At 36.3% G+C, this 17,126-nt stretch overlaps 1 protein-coding gene across 2 annotated transcripts; it reads right to left on the bottom strand.

The window, feature by feature from the left end:
• Positions 1 to 5,880: 5,880 nt before the first annotated feature.
• On the bottom strand, positions 5,881 to 12,724 carry LOC107795806 (vesicular-fusion protein SEC18-like). 2 transcript variants are annotated; one of them, XM_075226272.1, is made up of 12 exons: positions 11,568 to 12,718; positions 11,381 to 11,462; positions 11,040 to 11,243; positions 9,824 to 9,990; positions 9,636 to 9,741; positions 9,451 to 9,550; positions 8,311 to 8,366; positions 8,167 to 8,229; positions 7,965 to 8,047; positions 7,748 to 7,881; positions 7,485 to 7,657; positions 5,881 to 6,201 (listed from the first exon to the last, which is right to left on the bottom strand). In XM_075226272.1, exons 3-12 carry the CDS (start codon positions 11,136 to 11,138, stop codon positions 6,190 to 6,192), a joined length of 993 nt encoding a protein of 330 aa, XP_075082373.1. In that variant the 5' UTR covers positions 11,139 to 11,243; positions 11,381 to 11,462; positions 11,568 to 12,718; the 3' UTR covers positions 5,881 to 6,189. The 2 variants fall into 2 exon arrangements, with proteins under 2 accessions (XP_075082373.1, XP_075082372.1); XM_075226271.1 differs by lacking the exon at positions 5,881 to 6,201 and having other exon boundaries at positions 7,268 to 7,657; positions 11,568 to 12,724.
• Between the last annotated feature and the right edge of the window lie 4,402 nt (positions 12,725 to 17,126).

The raw sequence follows: 17,126 nt of genomic DNA, 5'->3' as shown, positions 1-17,126 counted from the left end.
ATAATTTATATTGTCCGTAGTTTTTGAATTCCAGATCCATTTTAGGCCATTGAAGTCATTATCATCCCTAATGTGGTGGAGGAATTTCTTAACTGAGAACATAGAGAAACTGCCTTTTAATGTCGTAAGTGATCCCACATGAAGGAAGTCCTCATATGAGTTTTCTAAGAGATACGTATGTAGTACATATTTTCAAGTTCCCACCGGTATGTCAAAAGAGATATTCTCTACGTTCCATGAAATTAATCATGTTTTTTTTTTTATGTATATTATATAATCTGAGTATTGGCCTTGAGTTTCTCTCTTCTTTTCTAGAGGTAGTGGTCCCGGCCGTTATCATTAATTTCTCTTTTTTTTTGTCTCTCATCCGGTGTCAGGCATATGCATTGAAGTCCGACTATATCCCAAATCGCATCGCGTAAGACCCCACTCGGGGGAAAGCGCTCTCTACCAAGGATTTTCCATACCCAACGCTAGAACGTGAAACCTCTGGTTGAGGGAAGAATAGCCTCATCTGCTGCACCACATTTTTTGGTGGTGTTAACATTAGTTTCTTGAAGTGTAGTGTAACGATCCAACCGGTTATTTTAAGAATTTAAGTCCCATTCGGCTGCATTTGACCTTAAGCAACTTCGTATTATGTGTATTAACTCGCGTGCATGGTTGAACTCAATTACCGGATAATTCGGAGTCAAATCGAAAGAAGGATTTAAGTTTTGGGAGCTTAAGCGGTAAGAGTTGACCGGAATTCAACTTTTGTGTTAACAGCTTCGGAATGGGTTTGGGATGATTCCAACAGTTTCGTATGGTGATTTTTGACTTAGGCGTGCGTCCGAATTTGGATTTGGAGGTCCGTAGGGTGATTTGAAGCATTTCAGCGAAAGTTGAAAAGGTTGAAGTTTGGAAAGTGGAGAGGTTTGACCAATAGTTGACTTTGGTGATATCGGCGTCGGAATGCAACTTCGAGAGTTGGAACAACTCCGTTGTGTCAATTGGGACTTGCCTGCAAAATTTGACGTCATTCCGGGTTGGTTTGATAGGTTTCGGCACAAGTTTTTGAAGTTGAATGAATTGGAAGTTCATAAGTTCGATTCATGGGGCGAATTGTAGTTTCGACATTGTTTGATATGACTTGATACCCTGAGTGAGTCCGTGTTAGATTATAAAACTTGTTTGTGTGTTTAGACAGGGTCCCGGGGGCCTCGGGTGTGTTTCGGATGGGTTACGGGTCATTTCCTCCTATTTTTAACTGTTGTTTTCTGTTCTTCTTTGCGATCGCGAAGTGCCTTTCGCATTCGCGTAGTGTTCTGCTGACTCGCCTTATATTTCTTCTTCGCGTTCGCATTCATGCAACCACGTTCGCGAAGGTCTGTTTTTTTCCTTCTTCGCGTTCGCGTCCTCTCCTCCGCGTTCGCATAGTAGAAATCAGGCCCTGAGCACTAGTGGTCATTACTCTTCGTTCGTGTGTTCCCCTAAGCGTTCGCGTAGGTACTCGTTCCCTGTTCTTCACGTTCGCGAAGGGTCTTCTTGGCAGCCTCATTTTTTCTTCTTCGTGAACACGATTATTCCTCCGCGCTCGTGATGCATAATCACCTGGGCAGCAAGAAAAAATTTTCCAAATCGAGAGTTAGGCCATTTTTATCATATCTTGGCTTGTGGAGCTCGGTTTTTGAGCGATTCTTTGTGGGTTTTTCAAGCAAATCGATTGGGTAAGTGTTCTTCACCTAGAATTTATTATATTCTATGATTTTATCTTTATTTTTATTATTTAATTTGTGTTTTGAGTTGAGGAAAATGGAGGTTTTTGAAGAAAACTTTTCAAAATGAAAAATCATGATTTGAGGGACGAATTGGTATCGGAAATTGATAATTTTAGTATGGATGAACTCGTATCGGAATGCGTGTTCGGATTTTATAAAATTTATCGGGTTCCGAGGTGCAGGCCCCGGGGGTCAACTTTTGGGTCGATTTTTAGATTTTGAAAAAGATTGAGGCTTTATGATCCGGAAAAGTTTCTTATGAGTTTTATTTGTGCTTTGAAGTTATTGTGGTTAGATTTGAGCCGTCCGGAGGTCATTTCACCCGAGAAGTTTATTTTTGAGTATCGGTCTATCTTCTATGAGGTAAGTATCTTGCCTACCCTTGTGTGGGGGAACTACCCCTTAGGCATTGAGTCTTATATGAAAATTGTGTAATTGAAAATCATGTACGCGAGGTGACGAGTACGTACTTGGTTTATATGTGTAAATTATATCGGTTAGAATTGTTAGATACCCTTATGGATTAAATTAGAAATTATTGGCACTTATTAAATCCTCTATTTGTCATACCTCAATCCTTATTTGTTGAATTTATTTTTATATGATGATTTGGTATGATTGCCACCTTGATTGTTATATGAATCCCGTATTTTTGTTGAGTTGATATTTTCTTGAGATAATTTCATTTTGGATTATTCATTTGCAAATAATTTATTTAATAATTTTAAAAGGAGGCAAAGTGTTAAATTTTGAAATATTATTCTATTGAGTGGTTCACTCCCGGATATTTTGTTAAGATTTTGTGCACATTATAGTCGAGCCATGGGCTCCTTATTTTGGAAAATAATGTATTGTTAATTTCTATGGCAAGTTGTAATATTTGAGCACTTGTGGTGCAATTTATGAGATGTCGTGACATTGTTGGGAGGTTTGTTCGGCTGTTTGCACGAGGTTTATGCCATGCTATTGTTACTATTGATATATGCACATGCGGCGTGACAAGGTGGGCTATATATATTTGTGGGTTTGCGCATGTGGCGAGATAAGGTGGGAATATTATTATGCGCGTGCGGCGAGACAAGGCAGGCATTTACTTTATTATTGCGCATATGGCGAGACAAGGTGGGTTATGTCGGAGATTGATTTGCGATTTCTTGTGATGGCCTGGGGGCATTGTTGTTGTCGATATTTATGATTTGGGACTACAAGGCGGTACCTCGGGAGTGCCCTTTTGTTGATATTTCTCTATGGCTGCACTTGCCTTTAGTTATTTTATTTTTCGTGATATGTAAATTCTTGTGCTCTTCCGTGATGCATTATTTGATTTTATTATGTGTTTTGTATTCCTTGTTGTATTGTGTTGGCTTTGGCTCTTCGTACGAGACTCAGAGGATTTGTGTTTCTGGTTTTTACTGATGTATATATTATTATGTTGTATGCCTTGTGAACTGTCAGTGCATTGTGCTATGAAATGTAGGCACGAGGTGCCGCGAGTAAATGATGATAATATTGGCACGTGAGTTGTGTATGCGATTGTGATAGAGATATGGGCATGAGGTGCCGTAAAAATATAAAAGTGGACTGAGACCCGTAATTTTTATGATTTTGAAATAAGGTGTCACAAGGTGACTTTTACCTGAAAGGATTATATTCAAAAGAGTTTATTTGAAAGAATTATATTTGAAAGAATTTTATTCATAAGATATTTATTTGAAAGGATTGTGCTCTAAAGATTTTATTCGAAAAACTTGTAGATAAAAGTTGTATATTTAGAAGGACTTGATTAATTGGTTGTGCTTGTGTTCATTATTCATTTGGGCAATATTTATGATAATCTTGTTGCCTTGCTGTTTATATCACTAGTTGACTATTGTTGCTATCACTGCTATTTGTTTTATATTATTTTTGTATGCTATATTGCACAGGTTATTTGACTAGTGAGTGTCTTGACTGTACCTCGTCACTATTCCACCAAGGTTAGTCTTGATACTTATTGGGTACCGACTGTGGTGTACTCATACTACACTTCTGCATATTTTTGTGCAGAGCCAGGTAATTTGGAGTCAGTTAAACGCTAGCTAGCTGTACGAATCTTGCTGTAGAGACTCAAGGTGCTGCGTTCGCAGGCTTCAGAGTCACCTTCTGATATTGTACTTGCACTGTTTTATCTCTACTTCATATCAGTTGTATTTGTAAGCTTTCTAGTAACTCAGTAGAGCTTATGACTTGTACTACCAGTTTTGAAAATTATAAATTTTTATAGAGATTTCCATTTCAAAGATTGTTAGATGTTATTTAACTATTGTTGTTAATCAGTAACGTTAGGCTTACCTAGTCCCACACCCAACGGGAAAAATTGAGTCGTGACATGTAGGTGATGAATTAATTGATCCATTTATCCCACCTTATATAGGTCGATGTTGTCTTCCTTTCCCACGATCCATAATATGCCATCTATACAATTTTCCCATCCCACTAGGGGGATCTTGCATATGAAGAAGTTTTCATTTTGGATGAATTATTGGGAGGTAAAATATTGGAGATGCTTAAATCAAATTAATAAATACGTGATATTTATACATGAACCTGTACTACTTAATCGTGATTAATTAATATATTTTTATCTTATTAAATTATTTAATCATGACAAATTGCGATTAAATCTGACATGAGTAAAATGGTATTGGTAGGAGGAAGACTAACTATGAACTCGGACTCTTATTTACCTGGGATAACTGATGGGTAAATTTCACAAATGGTCATATAACTATAATTTTTTTTCACCAAAGTCATATAACTTTGTTTTCTCACACAAAAATTATATAACTATGACTTTTTTCCACCAAGTCATATGACTTTGTTTTCTCACACAAAAATCATAAAACTTTCACCAACTCACACAAAAATCATAGTAGTAGGAGAAATATGAGTATATTTTTAGCCGCTCCCAAAAATAATAGCCGATAAAATATTATATATATATATATATATATATATATATATATATATATATATATATATATATATATATATATATATATATGTGTGTGTGTGTGTGTGTGTGTGTGTGTGTGTGTGTGTGTGTGTGTGTGTGTGTATTGTTATAACATATACATTCTATATATATTTTGGCTAGCAAATGCAATTAGTTTCGGCCGGCCGGTTAATTTTATATTTTTCCCTTAAAATAGGAATGACCCAACCCAGCCTGACCCAATACCCATATATGTAAGTTAAAATAATACTAAAAGTGAACTTCCCCCATAAAAACTTTAGTTCGGAATGCATGAGATTCTGACAAAAAACAAAGAAATAAAAGGTATAATTAGAGAGTACTTGAAATAAAAATGTTATAAATTTGAATAAAAATCTTGAAAAGAAAAATAAAAGATAGAAGTATCATGTATTAAAGAACTTATTATTCTTTTTTAGTATATATATATATATATATATATATATATATATATATATATATATATATATAGAGGGTTGGGGGGACCAGGTCAGGTTGAGTCATTCCTATTTTAATTGAATTATTATTTATTAGACTAGAAATAAAAAAAAATCTTAAAATAAGAAAATATTACAAAAATTTATATTTTTCGATCACTATAATTTTTGTGTGAGTTAGTAAAAGTATTATATTTTTGTGTTAGAAAACATAGTTATGTGACTTTGATGGAAAAAAAAAGTCATAATTATATGATTTTTGTGTGAGAAAACAAAGTTACGACTTTGGTGAAAAAAAATCATAATTATATAACCATTTGTAAAACTTACCTAGTGATGGGACAGAGCCAATGACCACTTGATATTTTGGCTTGGGATCAAAGCAAACTACTTACGTGTTAATAAGAACATAGACGTGTTGCGAAGTGGATTAGGGAACTTTACGTGTTAAATTCTTTCAAAACCCTTTCGCCCCAATTGGGGGAAAAAAAAAAACTGAAGAATTTTCGTTTGTTGGAAAAAAGATGAAGACTTTCCTTTCAAGGAATTATAAGAACACTCATTATACATGCCTCAACAACATCTGAAACCGTGGGTGAAGCCAACAATTGGGTCCCCCTAGTGATGAGAAATTGAGAATTACTGGGAAAGAACTACCATTCCTTTTGAATTTAGTGAAGATGATTATACAACTAACCACTAAGAGGCTTCATTTACTTTCCGAAAGAGAGATACTAATTAAGCAAACCACATATCCATGGCATTTCAGCCTTGCAGTTAAAGTATTTCAAATGATACACCAATGCTTCAGTCAGTCATCACAGCTGACAACAATAATACATGTGGTGCAAGATGTTGGAGCAATAAAAGTCGCAAAAACTAACGTAATAACAATGTTGTAAGTCTTACATGAGCAAAGGGATCTACAACCATTTCAACCTGAATGTTAGGATATTGATGTATTCAAGCCTGCAGTCGCTCAATCCGTCCTCTGCAATAACACACACAGCATAAGTTATTTACAGTAAGATTCCGCTTACAAAATAAAACTCATCTCTATTACAAATGATAAAGATCAAATTATACGCAGCTAGTACAAACAAAATGGACAAATAAGCTCCACTAACCGCATCTAACACAATATTACTTCTTCAGAACCCAAGGTTCATGATACGTACTATATTAGTCAGGGAGGGAGGGTGTTGTGAAGCATTGAAAATAATAGAATATCAACATTTCATGCTTTGACTAGATCTTCATTGATCACCTAAGCGGGAATTGACAAGGTTTATATATGTCCAATGCAATTATCACATCATAGCAAATTCAAGGCTTCATATATAATTAGTTGCTGTCCCTCTTTTTCTTTTCACATGTAGCAGTACTTTCAGCAAATAAAGATTAGTATTGCTCAATTCGATCTAAGCTACTTCACCGAAACAACATTAAACGATTTCTTAGCTTCAAAACTTTTGGTGTACAGTAATGGTCCTCTTTAAGCCTCATTCCCACTAGTCCAAATCAATCGTCCCTCTTCTAAACATAGTGCCCTACCTTCTTCCTTAAAACTGAATAGTGAGTAAATGTACAGATTTCTTTGATATATTGTGGATGAAGCCAATTGATTCAGTTGTTATCAATGAATTGTTGCCGGAAACATGCTTTATAAAAAATTGACCAAACACCATCGAAGGAAACAGAGGAACTGATTCCTCCAAATGCAGTAGATTTTGATACCCTTGAGAACTGAGAGTTTACGCAATATTTTGGCCAAAGAAAAAAAAAAAGGTGTTATCCATTTGGGTGGTAGTTCACGGCTGATATTGGTGGTGTGTTCTTGATGAAGAAAGTAACTAAGATGACTGAAGGTGAAAGAGGGGAATCTATTGAAGATGGTGAAGTAGTAAGAAACTGGTGGATTAATGTGGCAAACTGGGATGAGCCTTGGTTTCATCGGCAATGAGGTTCCGGCTAACCAGTGAGGAGGAGAGAAGATCATAAAAATGGTGGCCGTGGTTTTTAGAAACAGTAACTTTTAAAAGCAAAGATAAAAAATAATATCAAATCACTTCACACGCCCAAGAAATGTGAGAAACACTTTTATGGCCATCTCATCTTAGTGTGTTTAATAGGTACAAATTGACTAAGGTTGAAGTGTCTAATGGAAATATGCCTTAGTTTAAGTGTCAAAATGAAAGTGTGCCAACTTTAAGGGGCTCCGTATGTATTTGGCCTAATTGATTCTTTCAAGCAAAGCACAACTTTAGATTTTACCCCTGTAAGTTTAAGTTTGCCAAATGCCCTGTCAATATCCTCCTGTTCAACTTTAGCATCTGCCCAAACGGTGTCAGCTATATTTTCTGGCACAGCTCGAGTCACAGCGAGGAAAAAAGCTGTTTGTATCAACGCCGCAAGAGCAGCTCCACTAAATCCTTTTGTCTCTTTAGCTGCACATTAAGCATATATTCCCTGAACACTTAAAAACAATTTACAGCAAAATATTTAAAATACAAAAATATTACTATTGTTAAACTAACCTAATTCATCAAGGTTCACACTTGAACTTAATGCACCTTTCCACTGTAATCTTTTGACATTAATCCTGAGAATCTCCTTTCGTCCAGCTTCATTTGGAAGACCTATTTCCATATGCAATTCAAATCTTCCTGGCCTATAATATTACTATTAGTTCATTACATGTCAAAATAAAACTAAAGCATCTCCACTTCAAACTATTTGGAATAAGTAAAGTACCTCATCAATGCTTTATCAATCAACTCTAGCTGGTTTGTTGTCCCAACAAGCAAAACGTTGCTTAGCTCGCTATAGCCATCAATCTAATATCATTAAGAGTCATTAGTTAGACATAACATAACTTAAAATTAAGAAGCAAAAGCTAAGAAATGCATAGAGTTGAGGAGGGGTGGCACAGAGGAGTAGCGGGTTTAAGGCCAACCATCGTTAAGAGTTGGTTGACGACCCTATCAGCTGTTGTGTCAGACGGATTTATTCCTTTTTCCTAATGTCAATAGCCAAAAGTTAAAAAGATAAGAGATGTCAAATAAGTAGAACAAAAGCTAAACAACTCAGAAATGCTTACCCTTGCAATGGAATCTAACTCATCAAATACTATCACATGAAGAGGGCTCTTGTCACCTGAAGAAAATAATGTGTCATTTCATGACCAAGCACGCCACTTTAAACGAAGTGCAAAACACATTGTATTACATAAATAAGCACGCCAAGTTATTGCTATCGTTATAGGAGATCATCAATCATTAGCTGGCATAATTAATAAATCTAAATATACACGACTGTCCTCATTATGTCTAAATAGGTAGAGTTACAAAGGCATTTGAACAAACAGTAGTTGGATAATGCTTGTGCATTATTGGAGATGTCGATGTGAGGGTGAGATGATGAATGTATATACCATATTAACAAAGCACACTAGAAATGGGAATAAGCTTTAGATAATGGTTATAGAGTAAGGGGTCGTTTGGTAGGATGCATAAGAATAGTACTGAACAGGGTAAGGATTAGTTATGTTGGATTATTTGTTTGGTATATTAAAAATAACATCATAATTTTTTTAAGAATTATTTATTTACAAAGATACTCAGCACATTCTTTACCTTTGTATACTTTCTTTGCAATGTTTTAGTTATTCATTCTTAGAACGAAAAACAAAAAAAGCTTGGTATTCTCACTTAAACTATTTGGGGAAAATTTTGTCATCTCAATAAATTGGAAATGAAGTGATCCATATTATATAATTATAGAGCACGAAAACCAAAAGAATAAATAGTCTACACTCAAACTAACAAATAAAAATATGATAGAATCCCAAAATTAGACGACTAAAAAGAGAAATTGAAGAACTGTCATAGCAGCTATATAATTACTTAACATTTACACTGGAGTTGAGCTATTTAATAAGCTAAGTTAAGCTATTTAATAAACATTACATTAGGGCAGTTCTTTATACATGTTTATCCAAGTATTAAAAATTATTCGTAGTGCTAATATCATGGTTTGCTATGTATAAGAATAGTACTAAATATACTATGTATACATAGATTGAAAAATACTACTATCAAACAAGGAATTAATAATACCAAAGTTAATACATGTATTATTTTCCCTAATACATTTACCAAACGACCCCTAAATGATAAACAATGATGGGACAATGACTCAAAAACTACAAACTAAACTAAAGCACAAATCATATTCTTACCTTTTTCAATAAGATCATTAATGGCTGAATTAAAAACAGCTCTTATCTTGGCTTCGCTTGATCCCATAAAATTACTGAATATTTCTGGCCCTCTTACAATCTGGAGAAAACAAAAGCAACAGCTTTAAAGAAAGCAACTAACTAAGAGAAGAAAGAATTTTCCTAAAATAAAAGCATTCAGAAACCTGTAATTTTCCATTGACAATTTTTGATATGGCTCGTGCTATAAGCGTTTTTCCAGTTCCAGGCGGCCCATGAAATATTATCCCTTGTTTATATTTGCAGCGAACCCTGCAAAGAACAAACATAAATATTGTGTTACACTAGCAAAGTCTACTTTAAATTAAAATGGAGAATAGATGAAAACCCTTACTCTCTGGCATATTCCTGTGGTATAAAGCGAGGGACAACCAGCATAGAGAAGACATCTTTGAGTTCATTCCCGAATCCCCCAACTCCCAAGGATTTCATTTCAGCCGCAAGATCATGAATGTTCAAGTCTCTTCTTAAAATCATTTTGACTTCTTTTTGATCACTAACCTAAACATAAAGAAAAAAAAAGAAAAAAAGTGAGTGACCACATTGTTAAAAGCAATTAAAAACTCAGCTAAAAATGTACCGGAAATTCTTTTCTCAAGCTTAAATGTTAGAATTATTTCTTCTAACACTGTATGTTTAGTGAAGGGTATCTGTATTACAACTTCTAGTGTCACTTTTAGTTATCTTCTTCTCATTTCTAGATGCTAAGAACATTAACATTCAGATTTATAGAAAAACAGCTCGTAATGAACTAACACAGTTTTCCCCTTAAGGTAATGATTTCTACTGTAAACTTATATCAAAGTTGGGCATACTGGGAGTACATTTACTTTTTTTTCAGTTGAGGTTATGACCAATTCCTGTATGAGATGTGACATAACAATCTTAACAACTCTTGAAGCATACTATTTATCAGAATAATCCATTAACAATTCTTAAGGTCAGCATATCAAAAATCTTAGAAAGGGCTGATCTTGGCTCCTTCGGGCAGCAAACTCCAACACAAGTTCCAGCAAAGAGACCGTCATAATTTCACGTGCACAACAATGTACATACAAATAATTTTGGAAAGGGTAGATATGCAGCAAGTAAGATTAATTAAAAGAACTAATTTTGCATAGTTAACACATACAGTGGAACAATGCTATGGAGCCATCGCTCTACGATCATGACTAATCATACAACGAATGAGAGAAACACATATTCAAGCATCTAATAAATATAACCATCATTAAAGATGCATAGTGAATCAGTTTGGAGAAAGTTGAAATATAATGAAAAACTTTGTTCACGATTCACTTAAACATTAGGCCACAGAAAGATAATTTTAGAGAAAGCAGGGGAATTTTCATCTATTTAGCTTACTCAGAAATCAACTTAAACAACAATGAACCGAAGTATTAACAAACAGATCATTGCTCATTTTGCTAAGGGAGCACTCATCCACATACAGTCAAGAAAGAGAGATAAAATCTCAAGTTATTTCAACTCTAAGGAAACATTTAAATAAGATAATACTATTGGTTTTGGTTCTAATTCACTATGCGCACCTTAAATAAATCGGACTCGAAGAAGTGTATCTCTGTTTGCTTCACAAGTTTTCCTCTACAAGCATTCCCAGCTTTTTGAGTGGCAAATGACACTCTCATATGTACCCTTGCGCCTCTGTGCTCGAAAAACAGCAATTGTTCCTTACAGAAGATTTGTCCCTTGAATTGTTGTAGGAAATCTTTTGTAATATGTGGATGAGAAGCCTGTAAAACCAAAATCGTTAGCTATACTTCATCAACAATAAACAAGAGTAATTAAAGTACAAATCAGTTGCAACTATAATTTACTACAAGAAAAAAAATAAGCGTTATTAAAGTACATCAGATGCAACTAAAATTACCGTAATCGGTCTTTTCCCAGTGTCTTCAACTTCTAGCCCGAGTGTGCTTAATTCCAAATCTGGAGGTGGAGGGATAGGGAACCTACGGAAATATTGTCATTAATTAATGATGGAGCTTTAGATTTCAAACAAGAAAATTAAACTCGACTGCTTAAAAGGAAAATGACTATATAGATCTGAAACTCACGATTTCAAACGAACAACTTCTCCATACAACAGATCCAAAAAATCTGCGTGGAGATAATTAATAGCAACATGGTTATCTGGAACCGAATTATCTGCTGTAAACTAAAAGAGTTAGGAAAACGACGTGGATTGTTTGTGCTCTATCTGCATTCTCTTAATCTCCATCATAATATATACTAATAAAAGAAGAGCAACAGTAAAGTTTAGCTCAGAGCTTTTGAACTTTCAAGAATAACAATAATAATCCTATTTTGTGAAATGAAAAGTATCTTATCTAGTGAAACATGAACCCCTGCCATTTTGTCCTAGTTCAACAAGCCCAAAGGCAATTTCTTTTTCACCACTGTATTATAACCAATTTTCCCCCAAAGTCCATTTTTTATAGAATAAGACCAGATGTCCCTCTAAAATTCTTTGCATGTTCTTCCAAGTGAACAATTATATGCTAATAACGAAAGCTTATCTTATGCGCTAAAAAAAAGAATTGATACTACACTTGAAGAAATTAAAAAACTACTCCATTATTGATAGAAATGGCAGCTAGAAAGGGCAAAAGCAATCACAACCCCAATACACAGATAAAGTCATATCAGAATGGGTAATGAATATAAAACATACAGTTTCCAAAAGATCAATATCCACTAAAAACCCCTGAGGATGATTGAGATAATTAAACAAGTCTTATATCGAAAGAATGCAAATAAAAGGAAGAAGAACCTTCAGAGTTATATTTCAACTTTTATATCAATTAACAAAATCAAAAATAGGTACGACGTACGGTGCCAAAACTTCCAGAAGCTTGAAAATCCATTACAACTTAGCTAAAAGAACTTGTAAACGATTTTAAGAGTAATTATTGTACTTTGCGAAGAAAAACATTACACCCTATTTCAAGAGCAAAATAAAATGTGGCACTGATTAATTAGCTCGAGAAGAAAATAACAAGTGTGACAGTGGAGTAATACAAGCACAAATTATCAAATAAAGGGAGTAAATAAATTTGAAAGAATAAATTAAATAGGTAGAGAATATTTTTGAAAGAATAAGCTTAAAAGACAATAAAAAAAAATATAGAACGATTTTATCCCGGAAACAAAATATAGGGATGAGGAGGCTGAATACGGAACCGTCAGCTTCAGAACCCATGGCAGCAAATCAATAGAAGAAACTAGAGTTTTTTGAAAGAATAAAAACAAAAAAGATGGAGCAGTATACTATACTGAAAAGGCAAATCTAGGTAGAGTAGACTAGTTTCATGGCGGCAGCAGGTAGCAACACGTCAGATCATGAAAAGTGGTGAAATAGTACTTAATAACCATGGCTAAGGCTAATAGAAAAATCAACAGAAACCACATGTACATAATTAAGTGTAGTTGAGTGGAGTATTAATTAAAGGAATGAATAAAATAAAAGGATATCTTATTTGCAGGACCAGCTTGTCATTAATTTGTGCAACGTAGGCAACCTTGTTATCCTTTAAGAATCTCTTCTTCAAGAGCTGAAGAGGGAAAAGCTTTAACGTCTTGCTGTTCACGTAAGCAAAATTCTCATAATGTGGTTCTTTTCTAAAAACTTGAAATGTTATTTGGACATTATTGGGAGAAGAAGCTGCAGGTTGAATCTCTGGAGCTGGAGCTGAAGAAGAAGAAGCTGCCATGCTAGCTGGTAGTGGTGAAGAATGCAAATGGCAAGAAAGAAGCGGAATATTATGTTGCTGCTGCACAGCTACTGCGCTCGTATACGGAAGTGGCCGTTTTTCACTACACAGCTAATTGGTTAGCTTATTTTGTTTTATTTGTCTTTTTTACCATTACCATGCTTACATTACCCATCTAATTTTGAGTATTAGAATTATTACTTCCAGCTTTTTTAACGTAAACATATACTCCTCTTTATGCTTATATCTCTAAATTAATGAATTACTAGTATTTAAGATAGGATTAGTAAGTAAATACTTCCTAAAATTGCACTACTATTTATTAATTGTGGCAGATGAGCTTCATTATTCTGGCTCATTTTCTGATAAAAAAGGCTTCTGTATGTACTAAGGTTACTTGAGAGTATGTTCTTAATCACCTCGTTTTCAAGTTAATTTATTGAGGTTAATTGGTCTTCTAATTTCTGCAAGATTAATCTCTTTACATTTCACTTGTGGCGTAAAGCTACTATTTACACAATTAGACTATATTATAAAAAGATAACTAAGTGCAATTTTGTATACGGTCGAAATTGGTCTCGACTATTGCATGACTGATCGGGCTCGGAACGCGAGGGGTTAAAGATCGACCCCGAGTCTCATCGAACCAGAACACAAGGTCAGAATGTCCGTCCTCGAGAACATTAAGTCCATGATCTCGGAATCGACCCTGGCCCTGAATAAGCTGGAGGAAACATTGCCGGTATAACCAACAGAAGACCGAAATAACGGAAGGCCGAAATATCCGTAACCGGTCGGATATCACGGTGGGAATCTCGGCACGTATCAATAAGGAACCGGCAAATTAGCAAACCAGAAGATTTTTACCTTTTATAAAATTGTACCTAAAGTAGGATTCTCCTACTATAGAAAGGGGGCCTAATTACTTGTAAAAGACATTGTAACTCGCATCCCAAAGCAATACATTATTATTCTACTTAAAGTTAATATTATTTTCCTTAAGTTCTCGTCTCTCTTGTCTTGATATCGATCGAAGCACCAGGACTCGAGGTGGTCAATTCTTCAGGGCTAAGACCGCTTAATTTGTGTTGTTTGCATTTACTTTTCCATTACTTATTTCAATTATAATCTAATTTATCGTTTTGTATCAAGATAGATCACGTATCCTTAAAACCACTTACAAATTCAATTGTTATCCGATTTTGAGGGTAAACAGTTTGGCGCCCACCGTGGGGCTAAGGATAATAGTGATTATTTGATATAAATCTCCACAACACACATTACTTTACGCTTGCTCTTTGATGTGTCTCGGATTTCGAGTTAAAACACAAAATATCGAACTCTCAATCAGCATCCCTACATGTTGATAACGAGTACGGTTACCACGGTGAAAATAACAATGTAGCACCCGGTAACGAGGTACCACCCGCTGATCCCATCGAAATTCCGGTTGGAGACCTAATTGACGCTAATTCACATGTGGCTATTGACACAAAATTGCCACTAACCCCGAGAATAACGTCCGTGGTGAAGCCCAATCGGCAACTCAAAATACACAAAACTTTGGAGGGGACGGGATCAGTTTACGGGTGATCTTCGAAATGCTACAGGCTCAATAGGCGGCGATAGCTCAGTTACAAAACCAAAGCCGAGCACCGAGCAGAGTTGAACCCGATCCACCCCGGGAAGTCACCCCGTAGGGATGAACCGGTCGCAGAAAAGTCGAATGAACATAAATCACGGGCCAACACCCGAGATCATAAAGATGCTCGAAGAGTTGACAAAACACATAGAATCAGGGGAGAAGAAAATCGAAGATAATGACAAAAAGGTTGAAACCTACAATTCCAGGGTAGACCAGATCCCAGGAGCACCATCGATATTGAAATGCCTGGATTCCAAAAAGTTCGTGCAAAAACCTTTTCCTCCGAGCGCGGCTCCAAAGCCGATCCCTAAGAAATTCTGCATGCCCTAAATTTTTAAGTATAACGGAACGACCGACCCAAATGAGCATATGGCCTCTTACATATGTGTCATCAAAGGGAACAATTTGGAGGATGATGAGATCGAGACTGTCTCTATTGAAGAAGTTCAGAGAGACCCTGTCAAAAAGGGCTATGATATGGTATCACAATTTACCTCCTAATTCTATTGATTCATTTGCTATGCTTGTGAATTCTTTCGTAAAAGCACATGCCGGGGCCATCAAAGTCAAAATCAGGAAATCAGACCTTTTCAAAGTAAGACAGAAGGATAACGAGATGCTCAGAGAGTTCGTGTCCCGGTTTCAAATGGAACGGATGTACCTACTGCCGGTTGCTGATAATTGGGTTGTTCAAGCTTTCACTCTAGGACTCAATATTCGAAGCTTGGTGGCTTCACAGCAGTTGAAGCAGAACCTGATTTAATATCCGGCCGTTACCTGGGCCGACATACATAACCGGTATCAATCGAAAATCAGAGTCGGAGATGATCAACTTGGGGCCCCTTCGGGGTCCGTTTATCCTGTCAGAACTGTTGATAGAGCCAAGAGAGACATCGACCGTGAACCAAGATCAAGCAGGGATCATTATCAACCGTAAAATGGGGATCGAAGAGGTAACGGATCTGGGAGAAATCTCATAAGAGGCGAAAGGAGAAATGATCAAGATCAACACAGTTAGGGACTCATGAGTAAAAACGGCTTCGACAAGCCCGTCGGGCCTAAGGAAGCACCGAGGTTATCAGAATGCAACTTTAACGTTGATGTTGCCGCCATCGTATCAGCTGTTGGACGTATCAAGGACACCAAATGGCCTTGATCGTTACAATTTGATCCGTCCCAGAGGGATCCTAACCAGATGTGTAAATATCACGGCACTCACGGCCATAGAACGGAGGATTGCCAACAATTGAGAGAGGAAGTTGCCCGATTATTCAACAATGGGCATCTTCGAGAATTCCTAAATGAACGAGCAAAAAATCATTTAAGGAATAGGGATTCTAACAAGTAGGTCGAGCAAGAAGAACCTCAACACGTCATTAACATGATTATCGGTGGGATTGATATTCCTCAGGGGCCGATGTTGAAACGCACCAAAGTATCCATCATAAGGGAGAAACGGACTCAAGATTACATACCGGAAGGAACCTTGTCTTTCAACGACGAGGACGTAGAAGGAATCTTTCAGCCCCATAATGAAGCACTGGTAATATCTGTACTCGTAAATAAATCCCGAATTAAACGTTTGTTAATTGACCCAGGTAGCTCTGCCAATATCATCCAATCGAGGGTCGTAGAGCAACTCGGTCTACAAGACCAAATCGTGCTTGCAGTCCGAGTTCTAAACGAGTTTAACATGGCGTGTGAAACCACTAAGGGCGAGATAACATTACCAGTAAACACCACCGGATCATCCATGAAACTAAATTTTATGTGATCGAAGGAGACATGAGGTACAACGCTTTATTCGGAAGGCCATGGATCCACAACCTGAGGGCAGTTCCCTCGATACTGCACCAGGTACTAAAATTCCCAACACCTAGCGGAGTCAAAATAGTCTATGGTGAACAACCGGCTTCCAAGGAAATGTTCTCGGTCGAGTAGGTGATTCCGGTATCTACAATATCAACATCGAAGGATCCGGACCAGAAGGTCAAAAATAGGGCCAAATAGCAATCACTGATACCAGCTTCGGCAGATTCGGACAAATGAGGGGAAGGCAAGGATGATGATTACGGGGTTCCCAGATCTTTTATAGCCCCCGATGATTCCGATGCCACTAAATCGGCGTTCGAGGAGCTGGAACAAGTCATATTGAGAGAACACTTGCTCGATCGAATGGTATACCTGGGCTCGGGGTTAAGCTCGAGCTCAGGAAAAAACTCATTCAATTTCTTATAAGTAATAAAGATTGTTTCGCT

This window comes from Nicotiana tabacum, chromosome 12, assembly GCF_000715075.1.
Source record: "Nicotiana tabacum cultivar K326 chromosome 12, ASM71507v2, whole genome shotgun sequence".
Classification (NCBI taxonomy): domain Eukaryota; kingdom Viridiplantae; phylum Streptophyta; class Magnoliopsida; order Solanales; family Solanaceae; genus Nicotiana; species Nicotiana tabacum.
The sequence above is the reverse complement of the archived record's forward strand: the minus strand, read 5'-3'. Positions and strand labels throughout refer to the sequence as shown.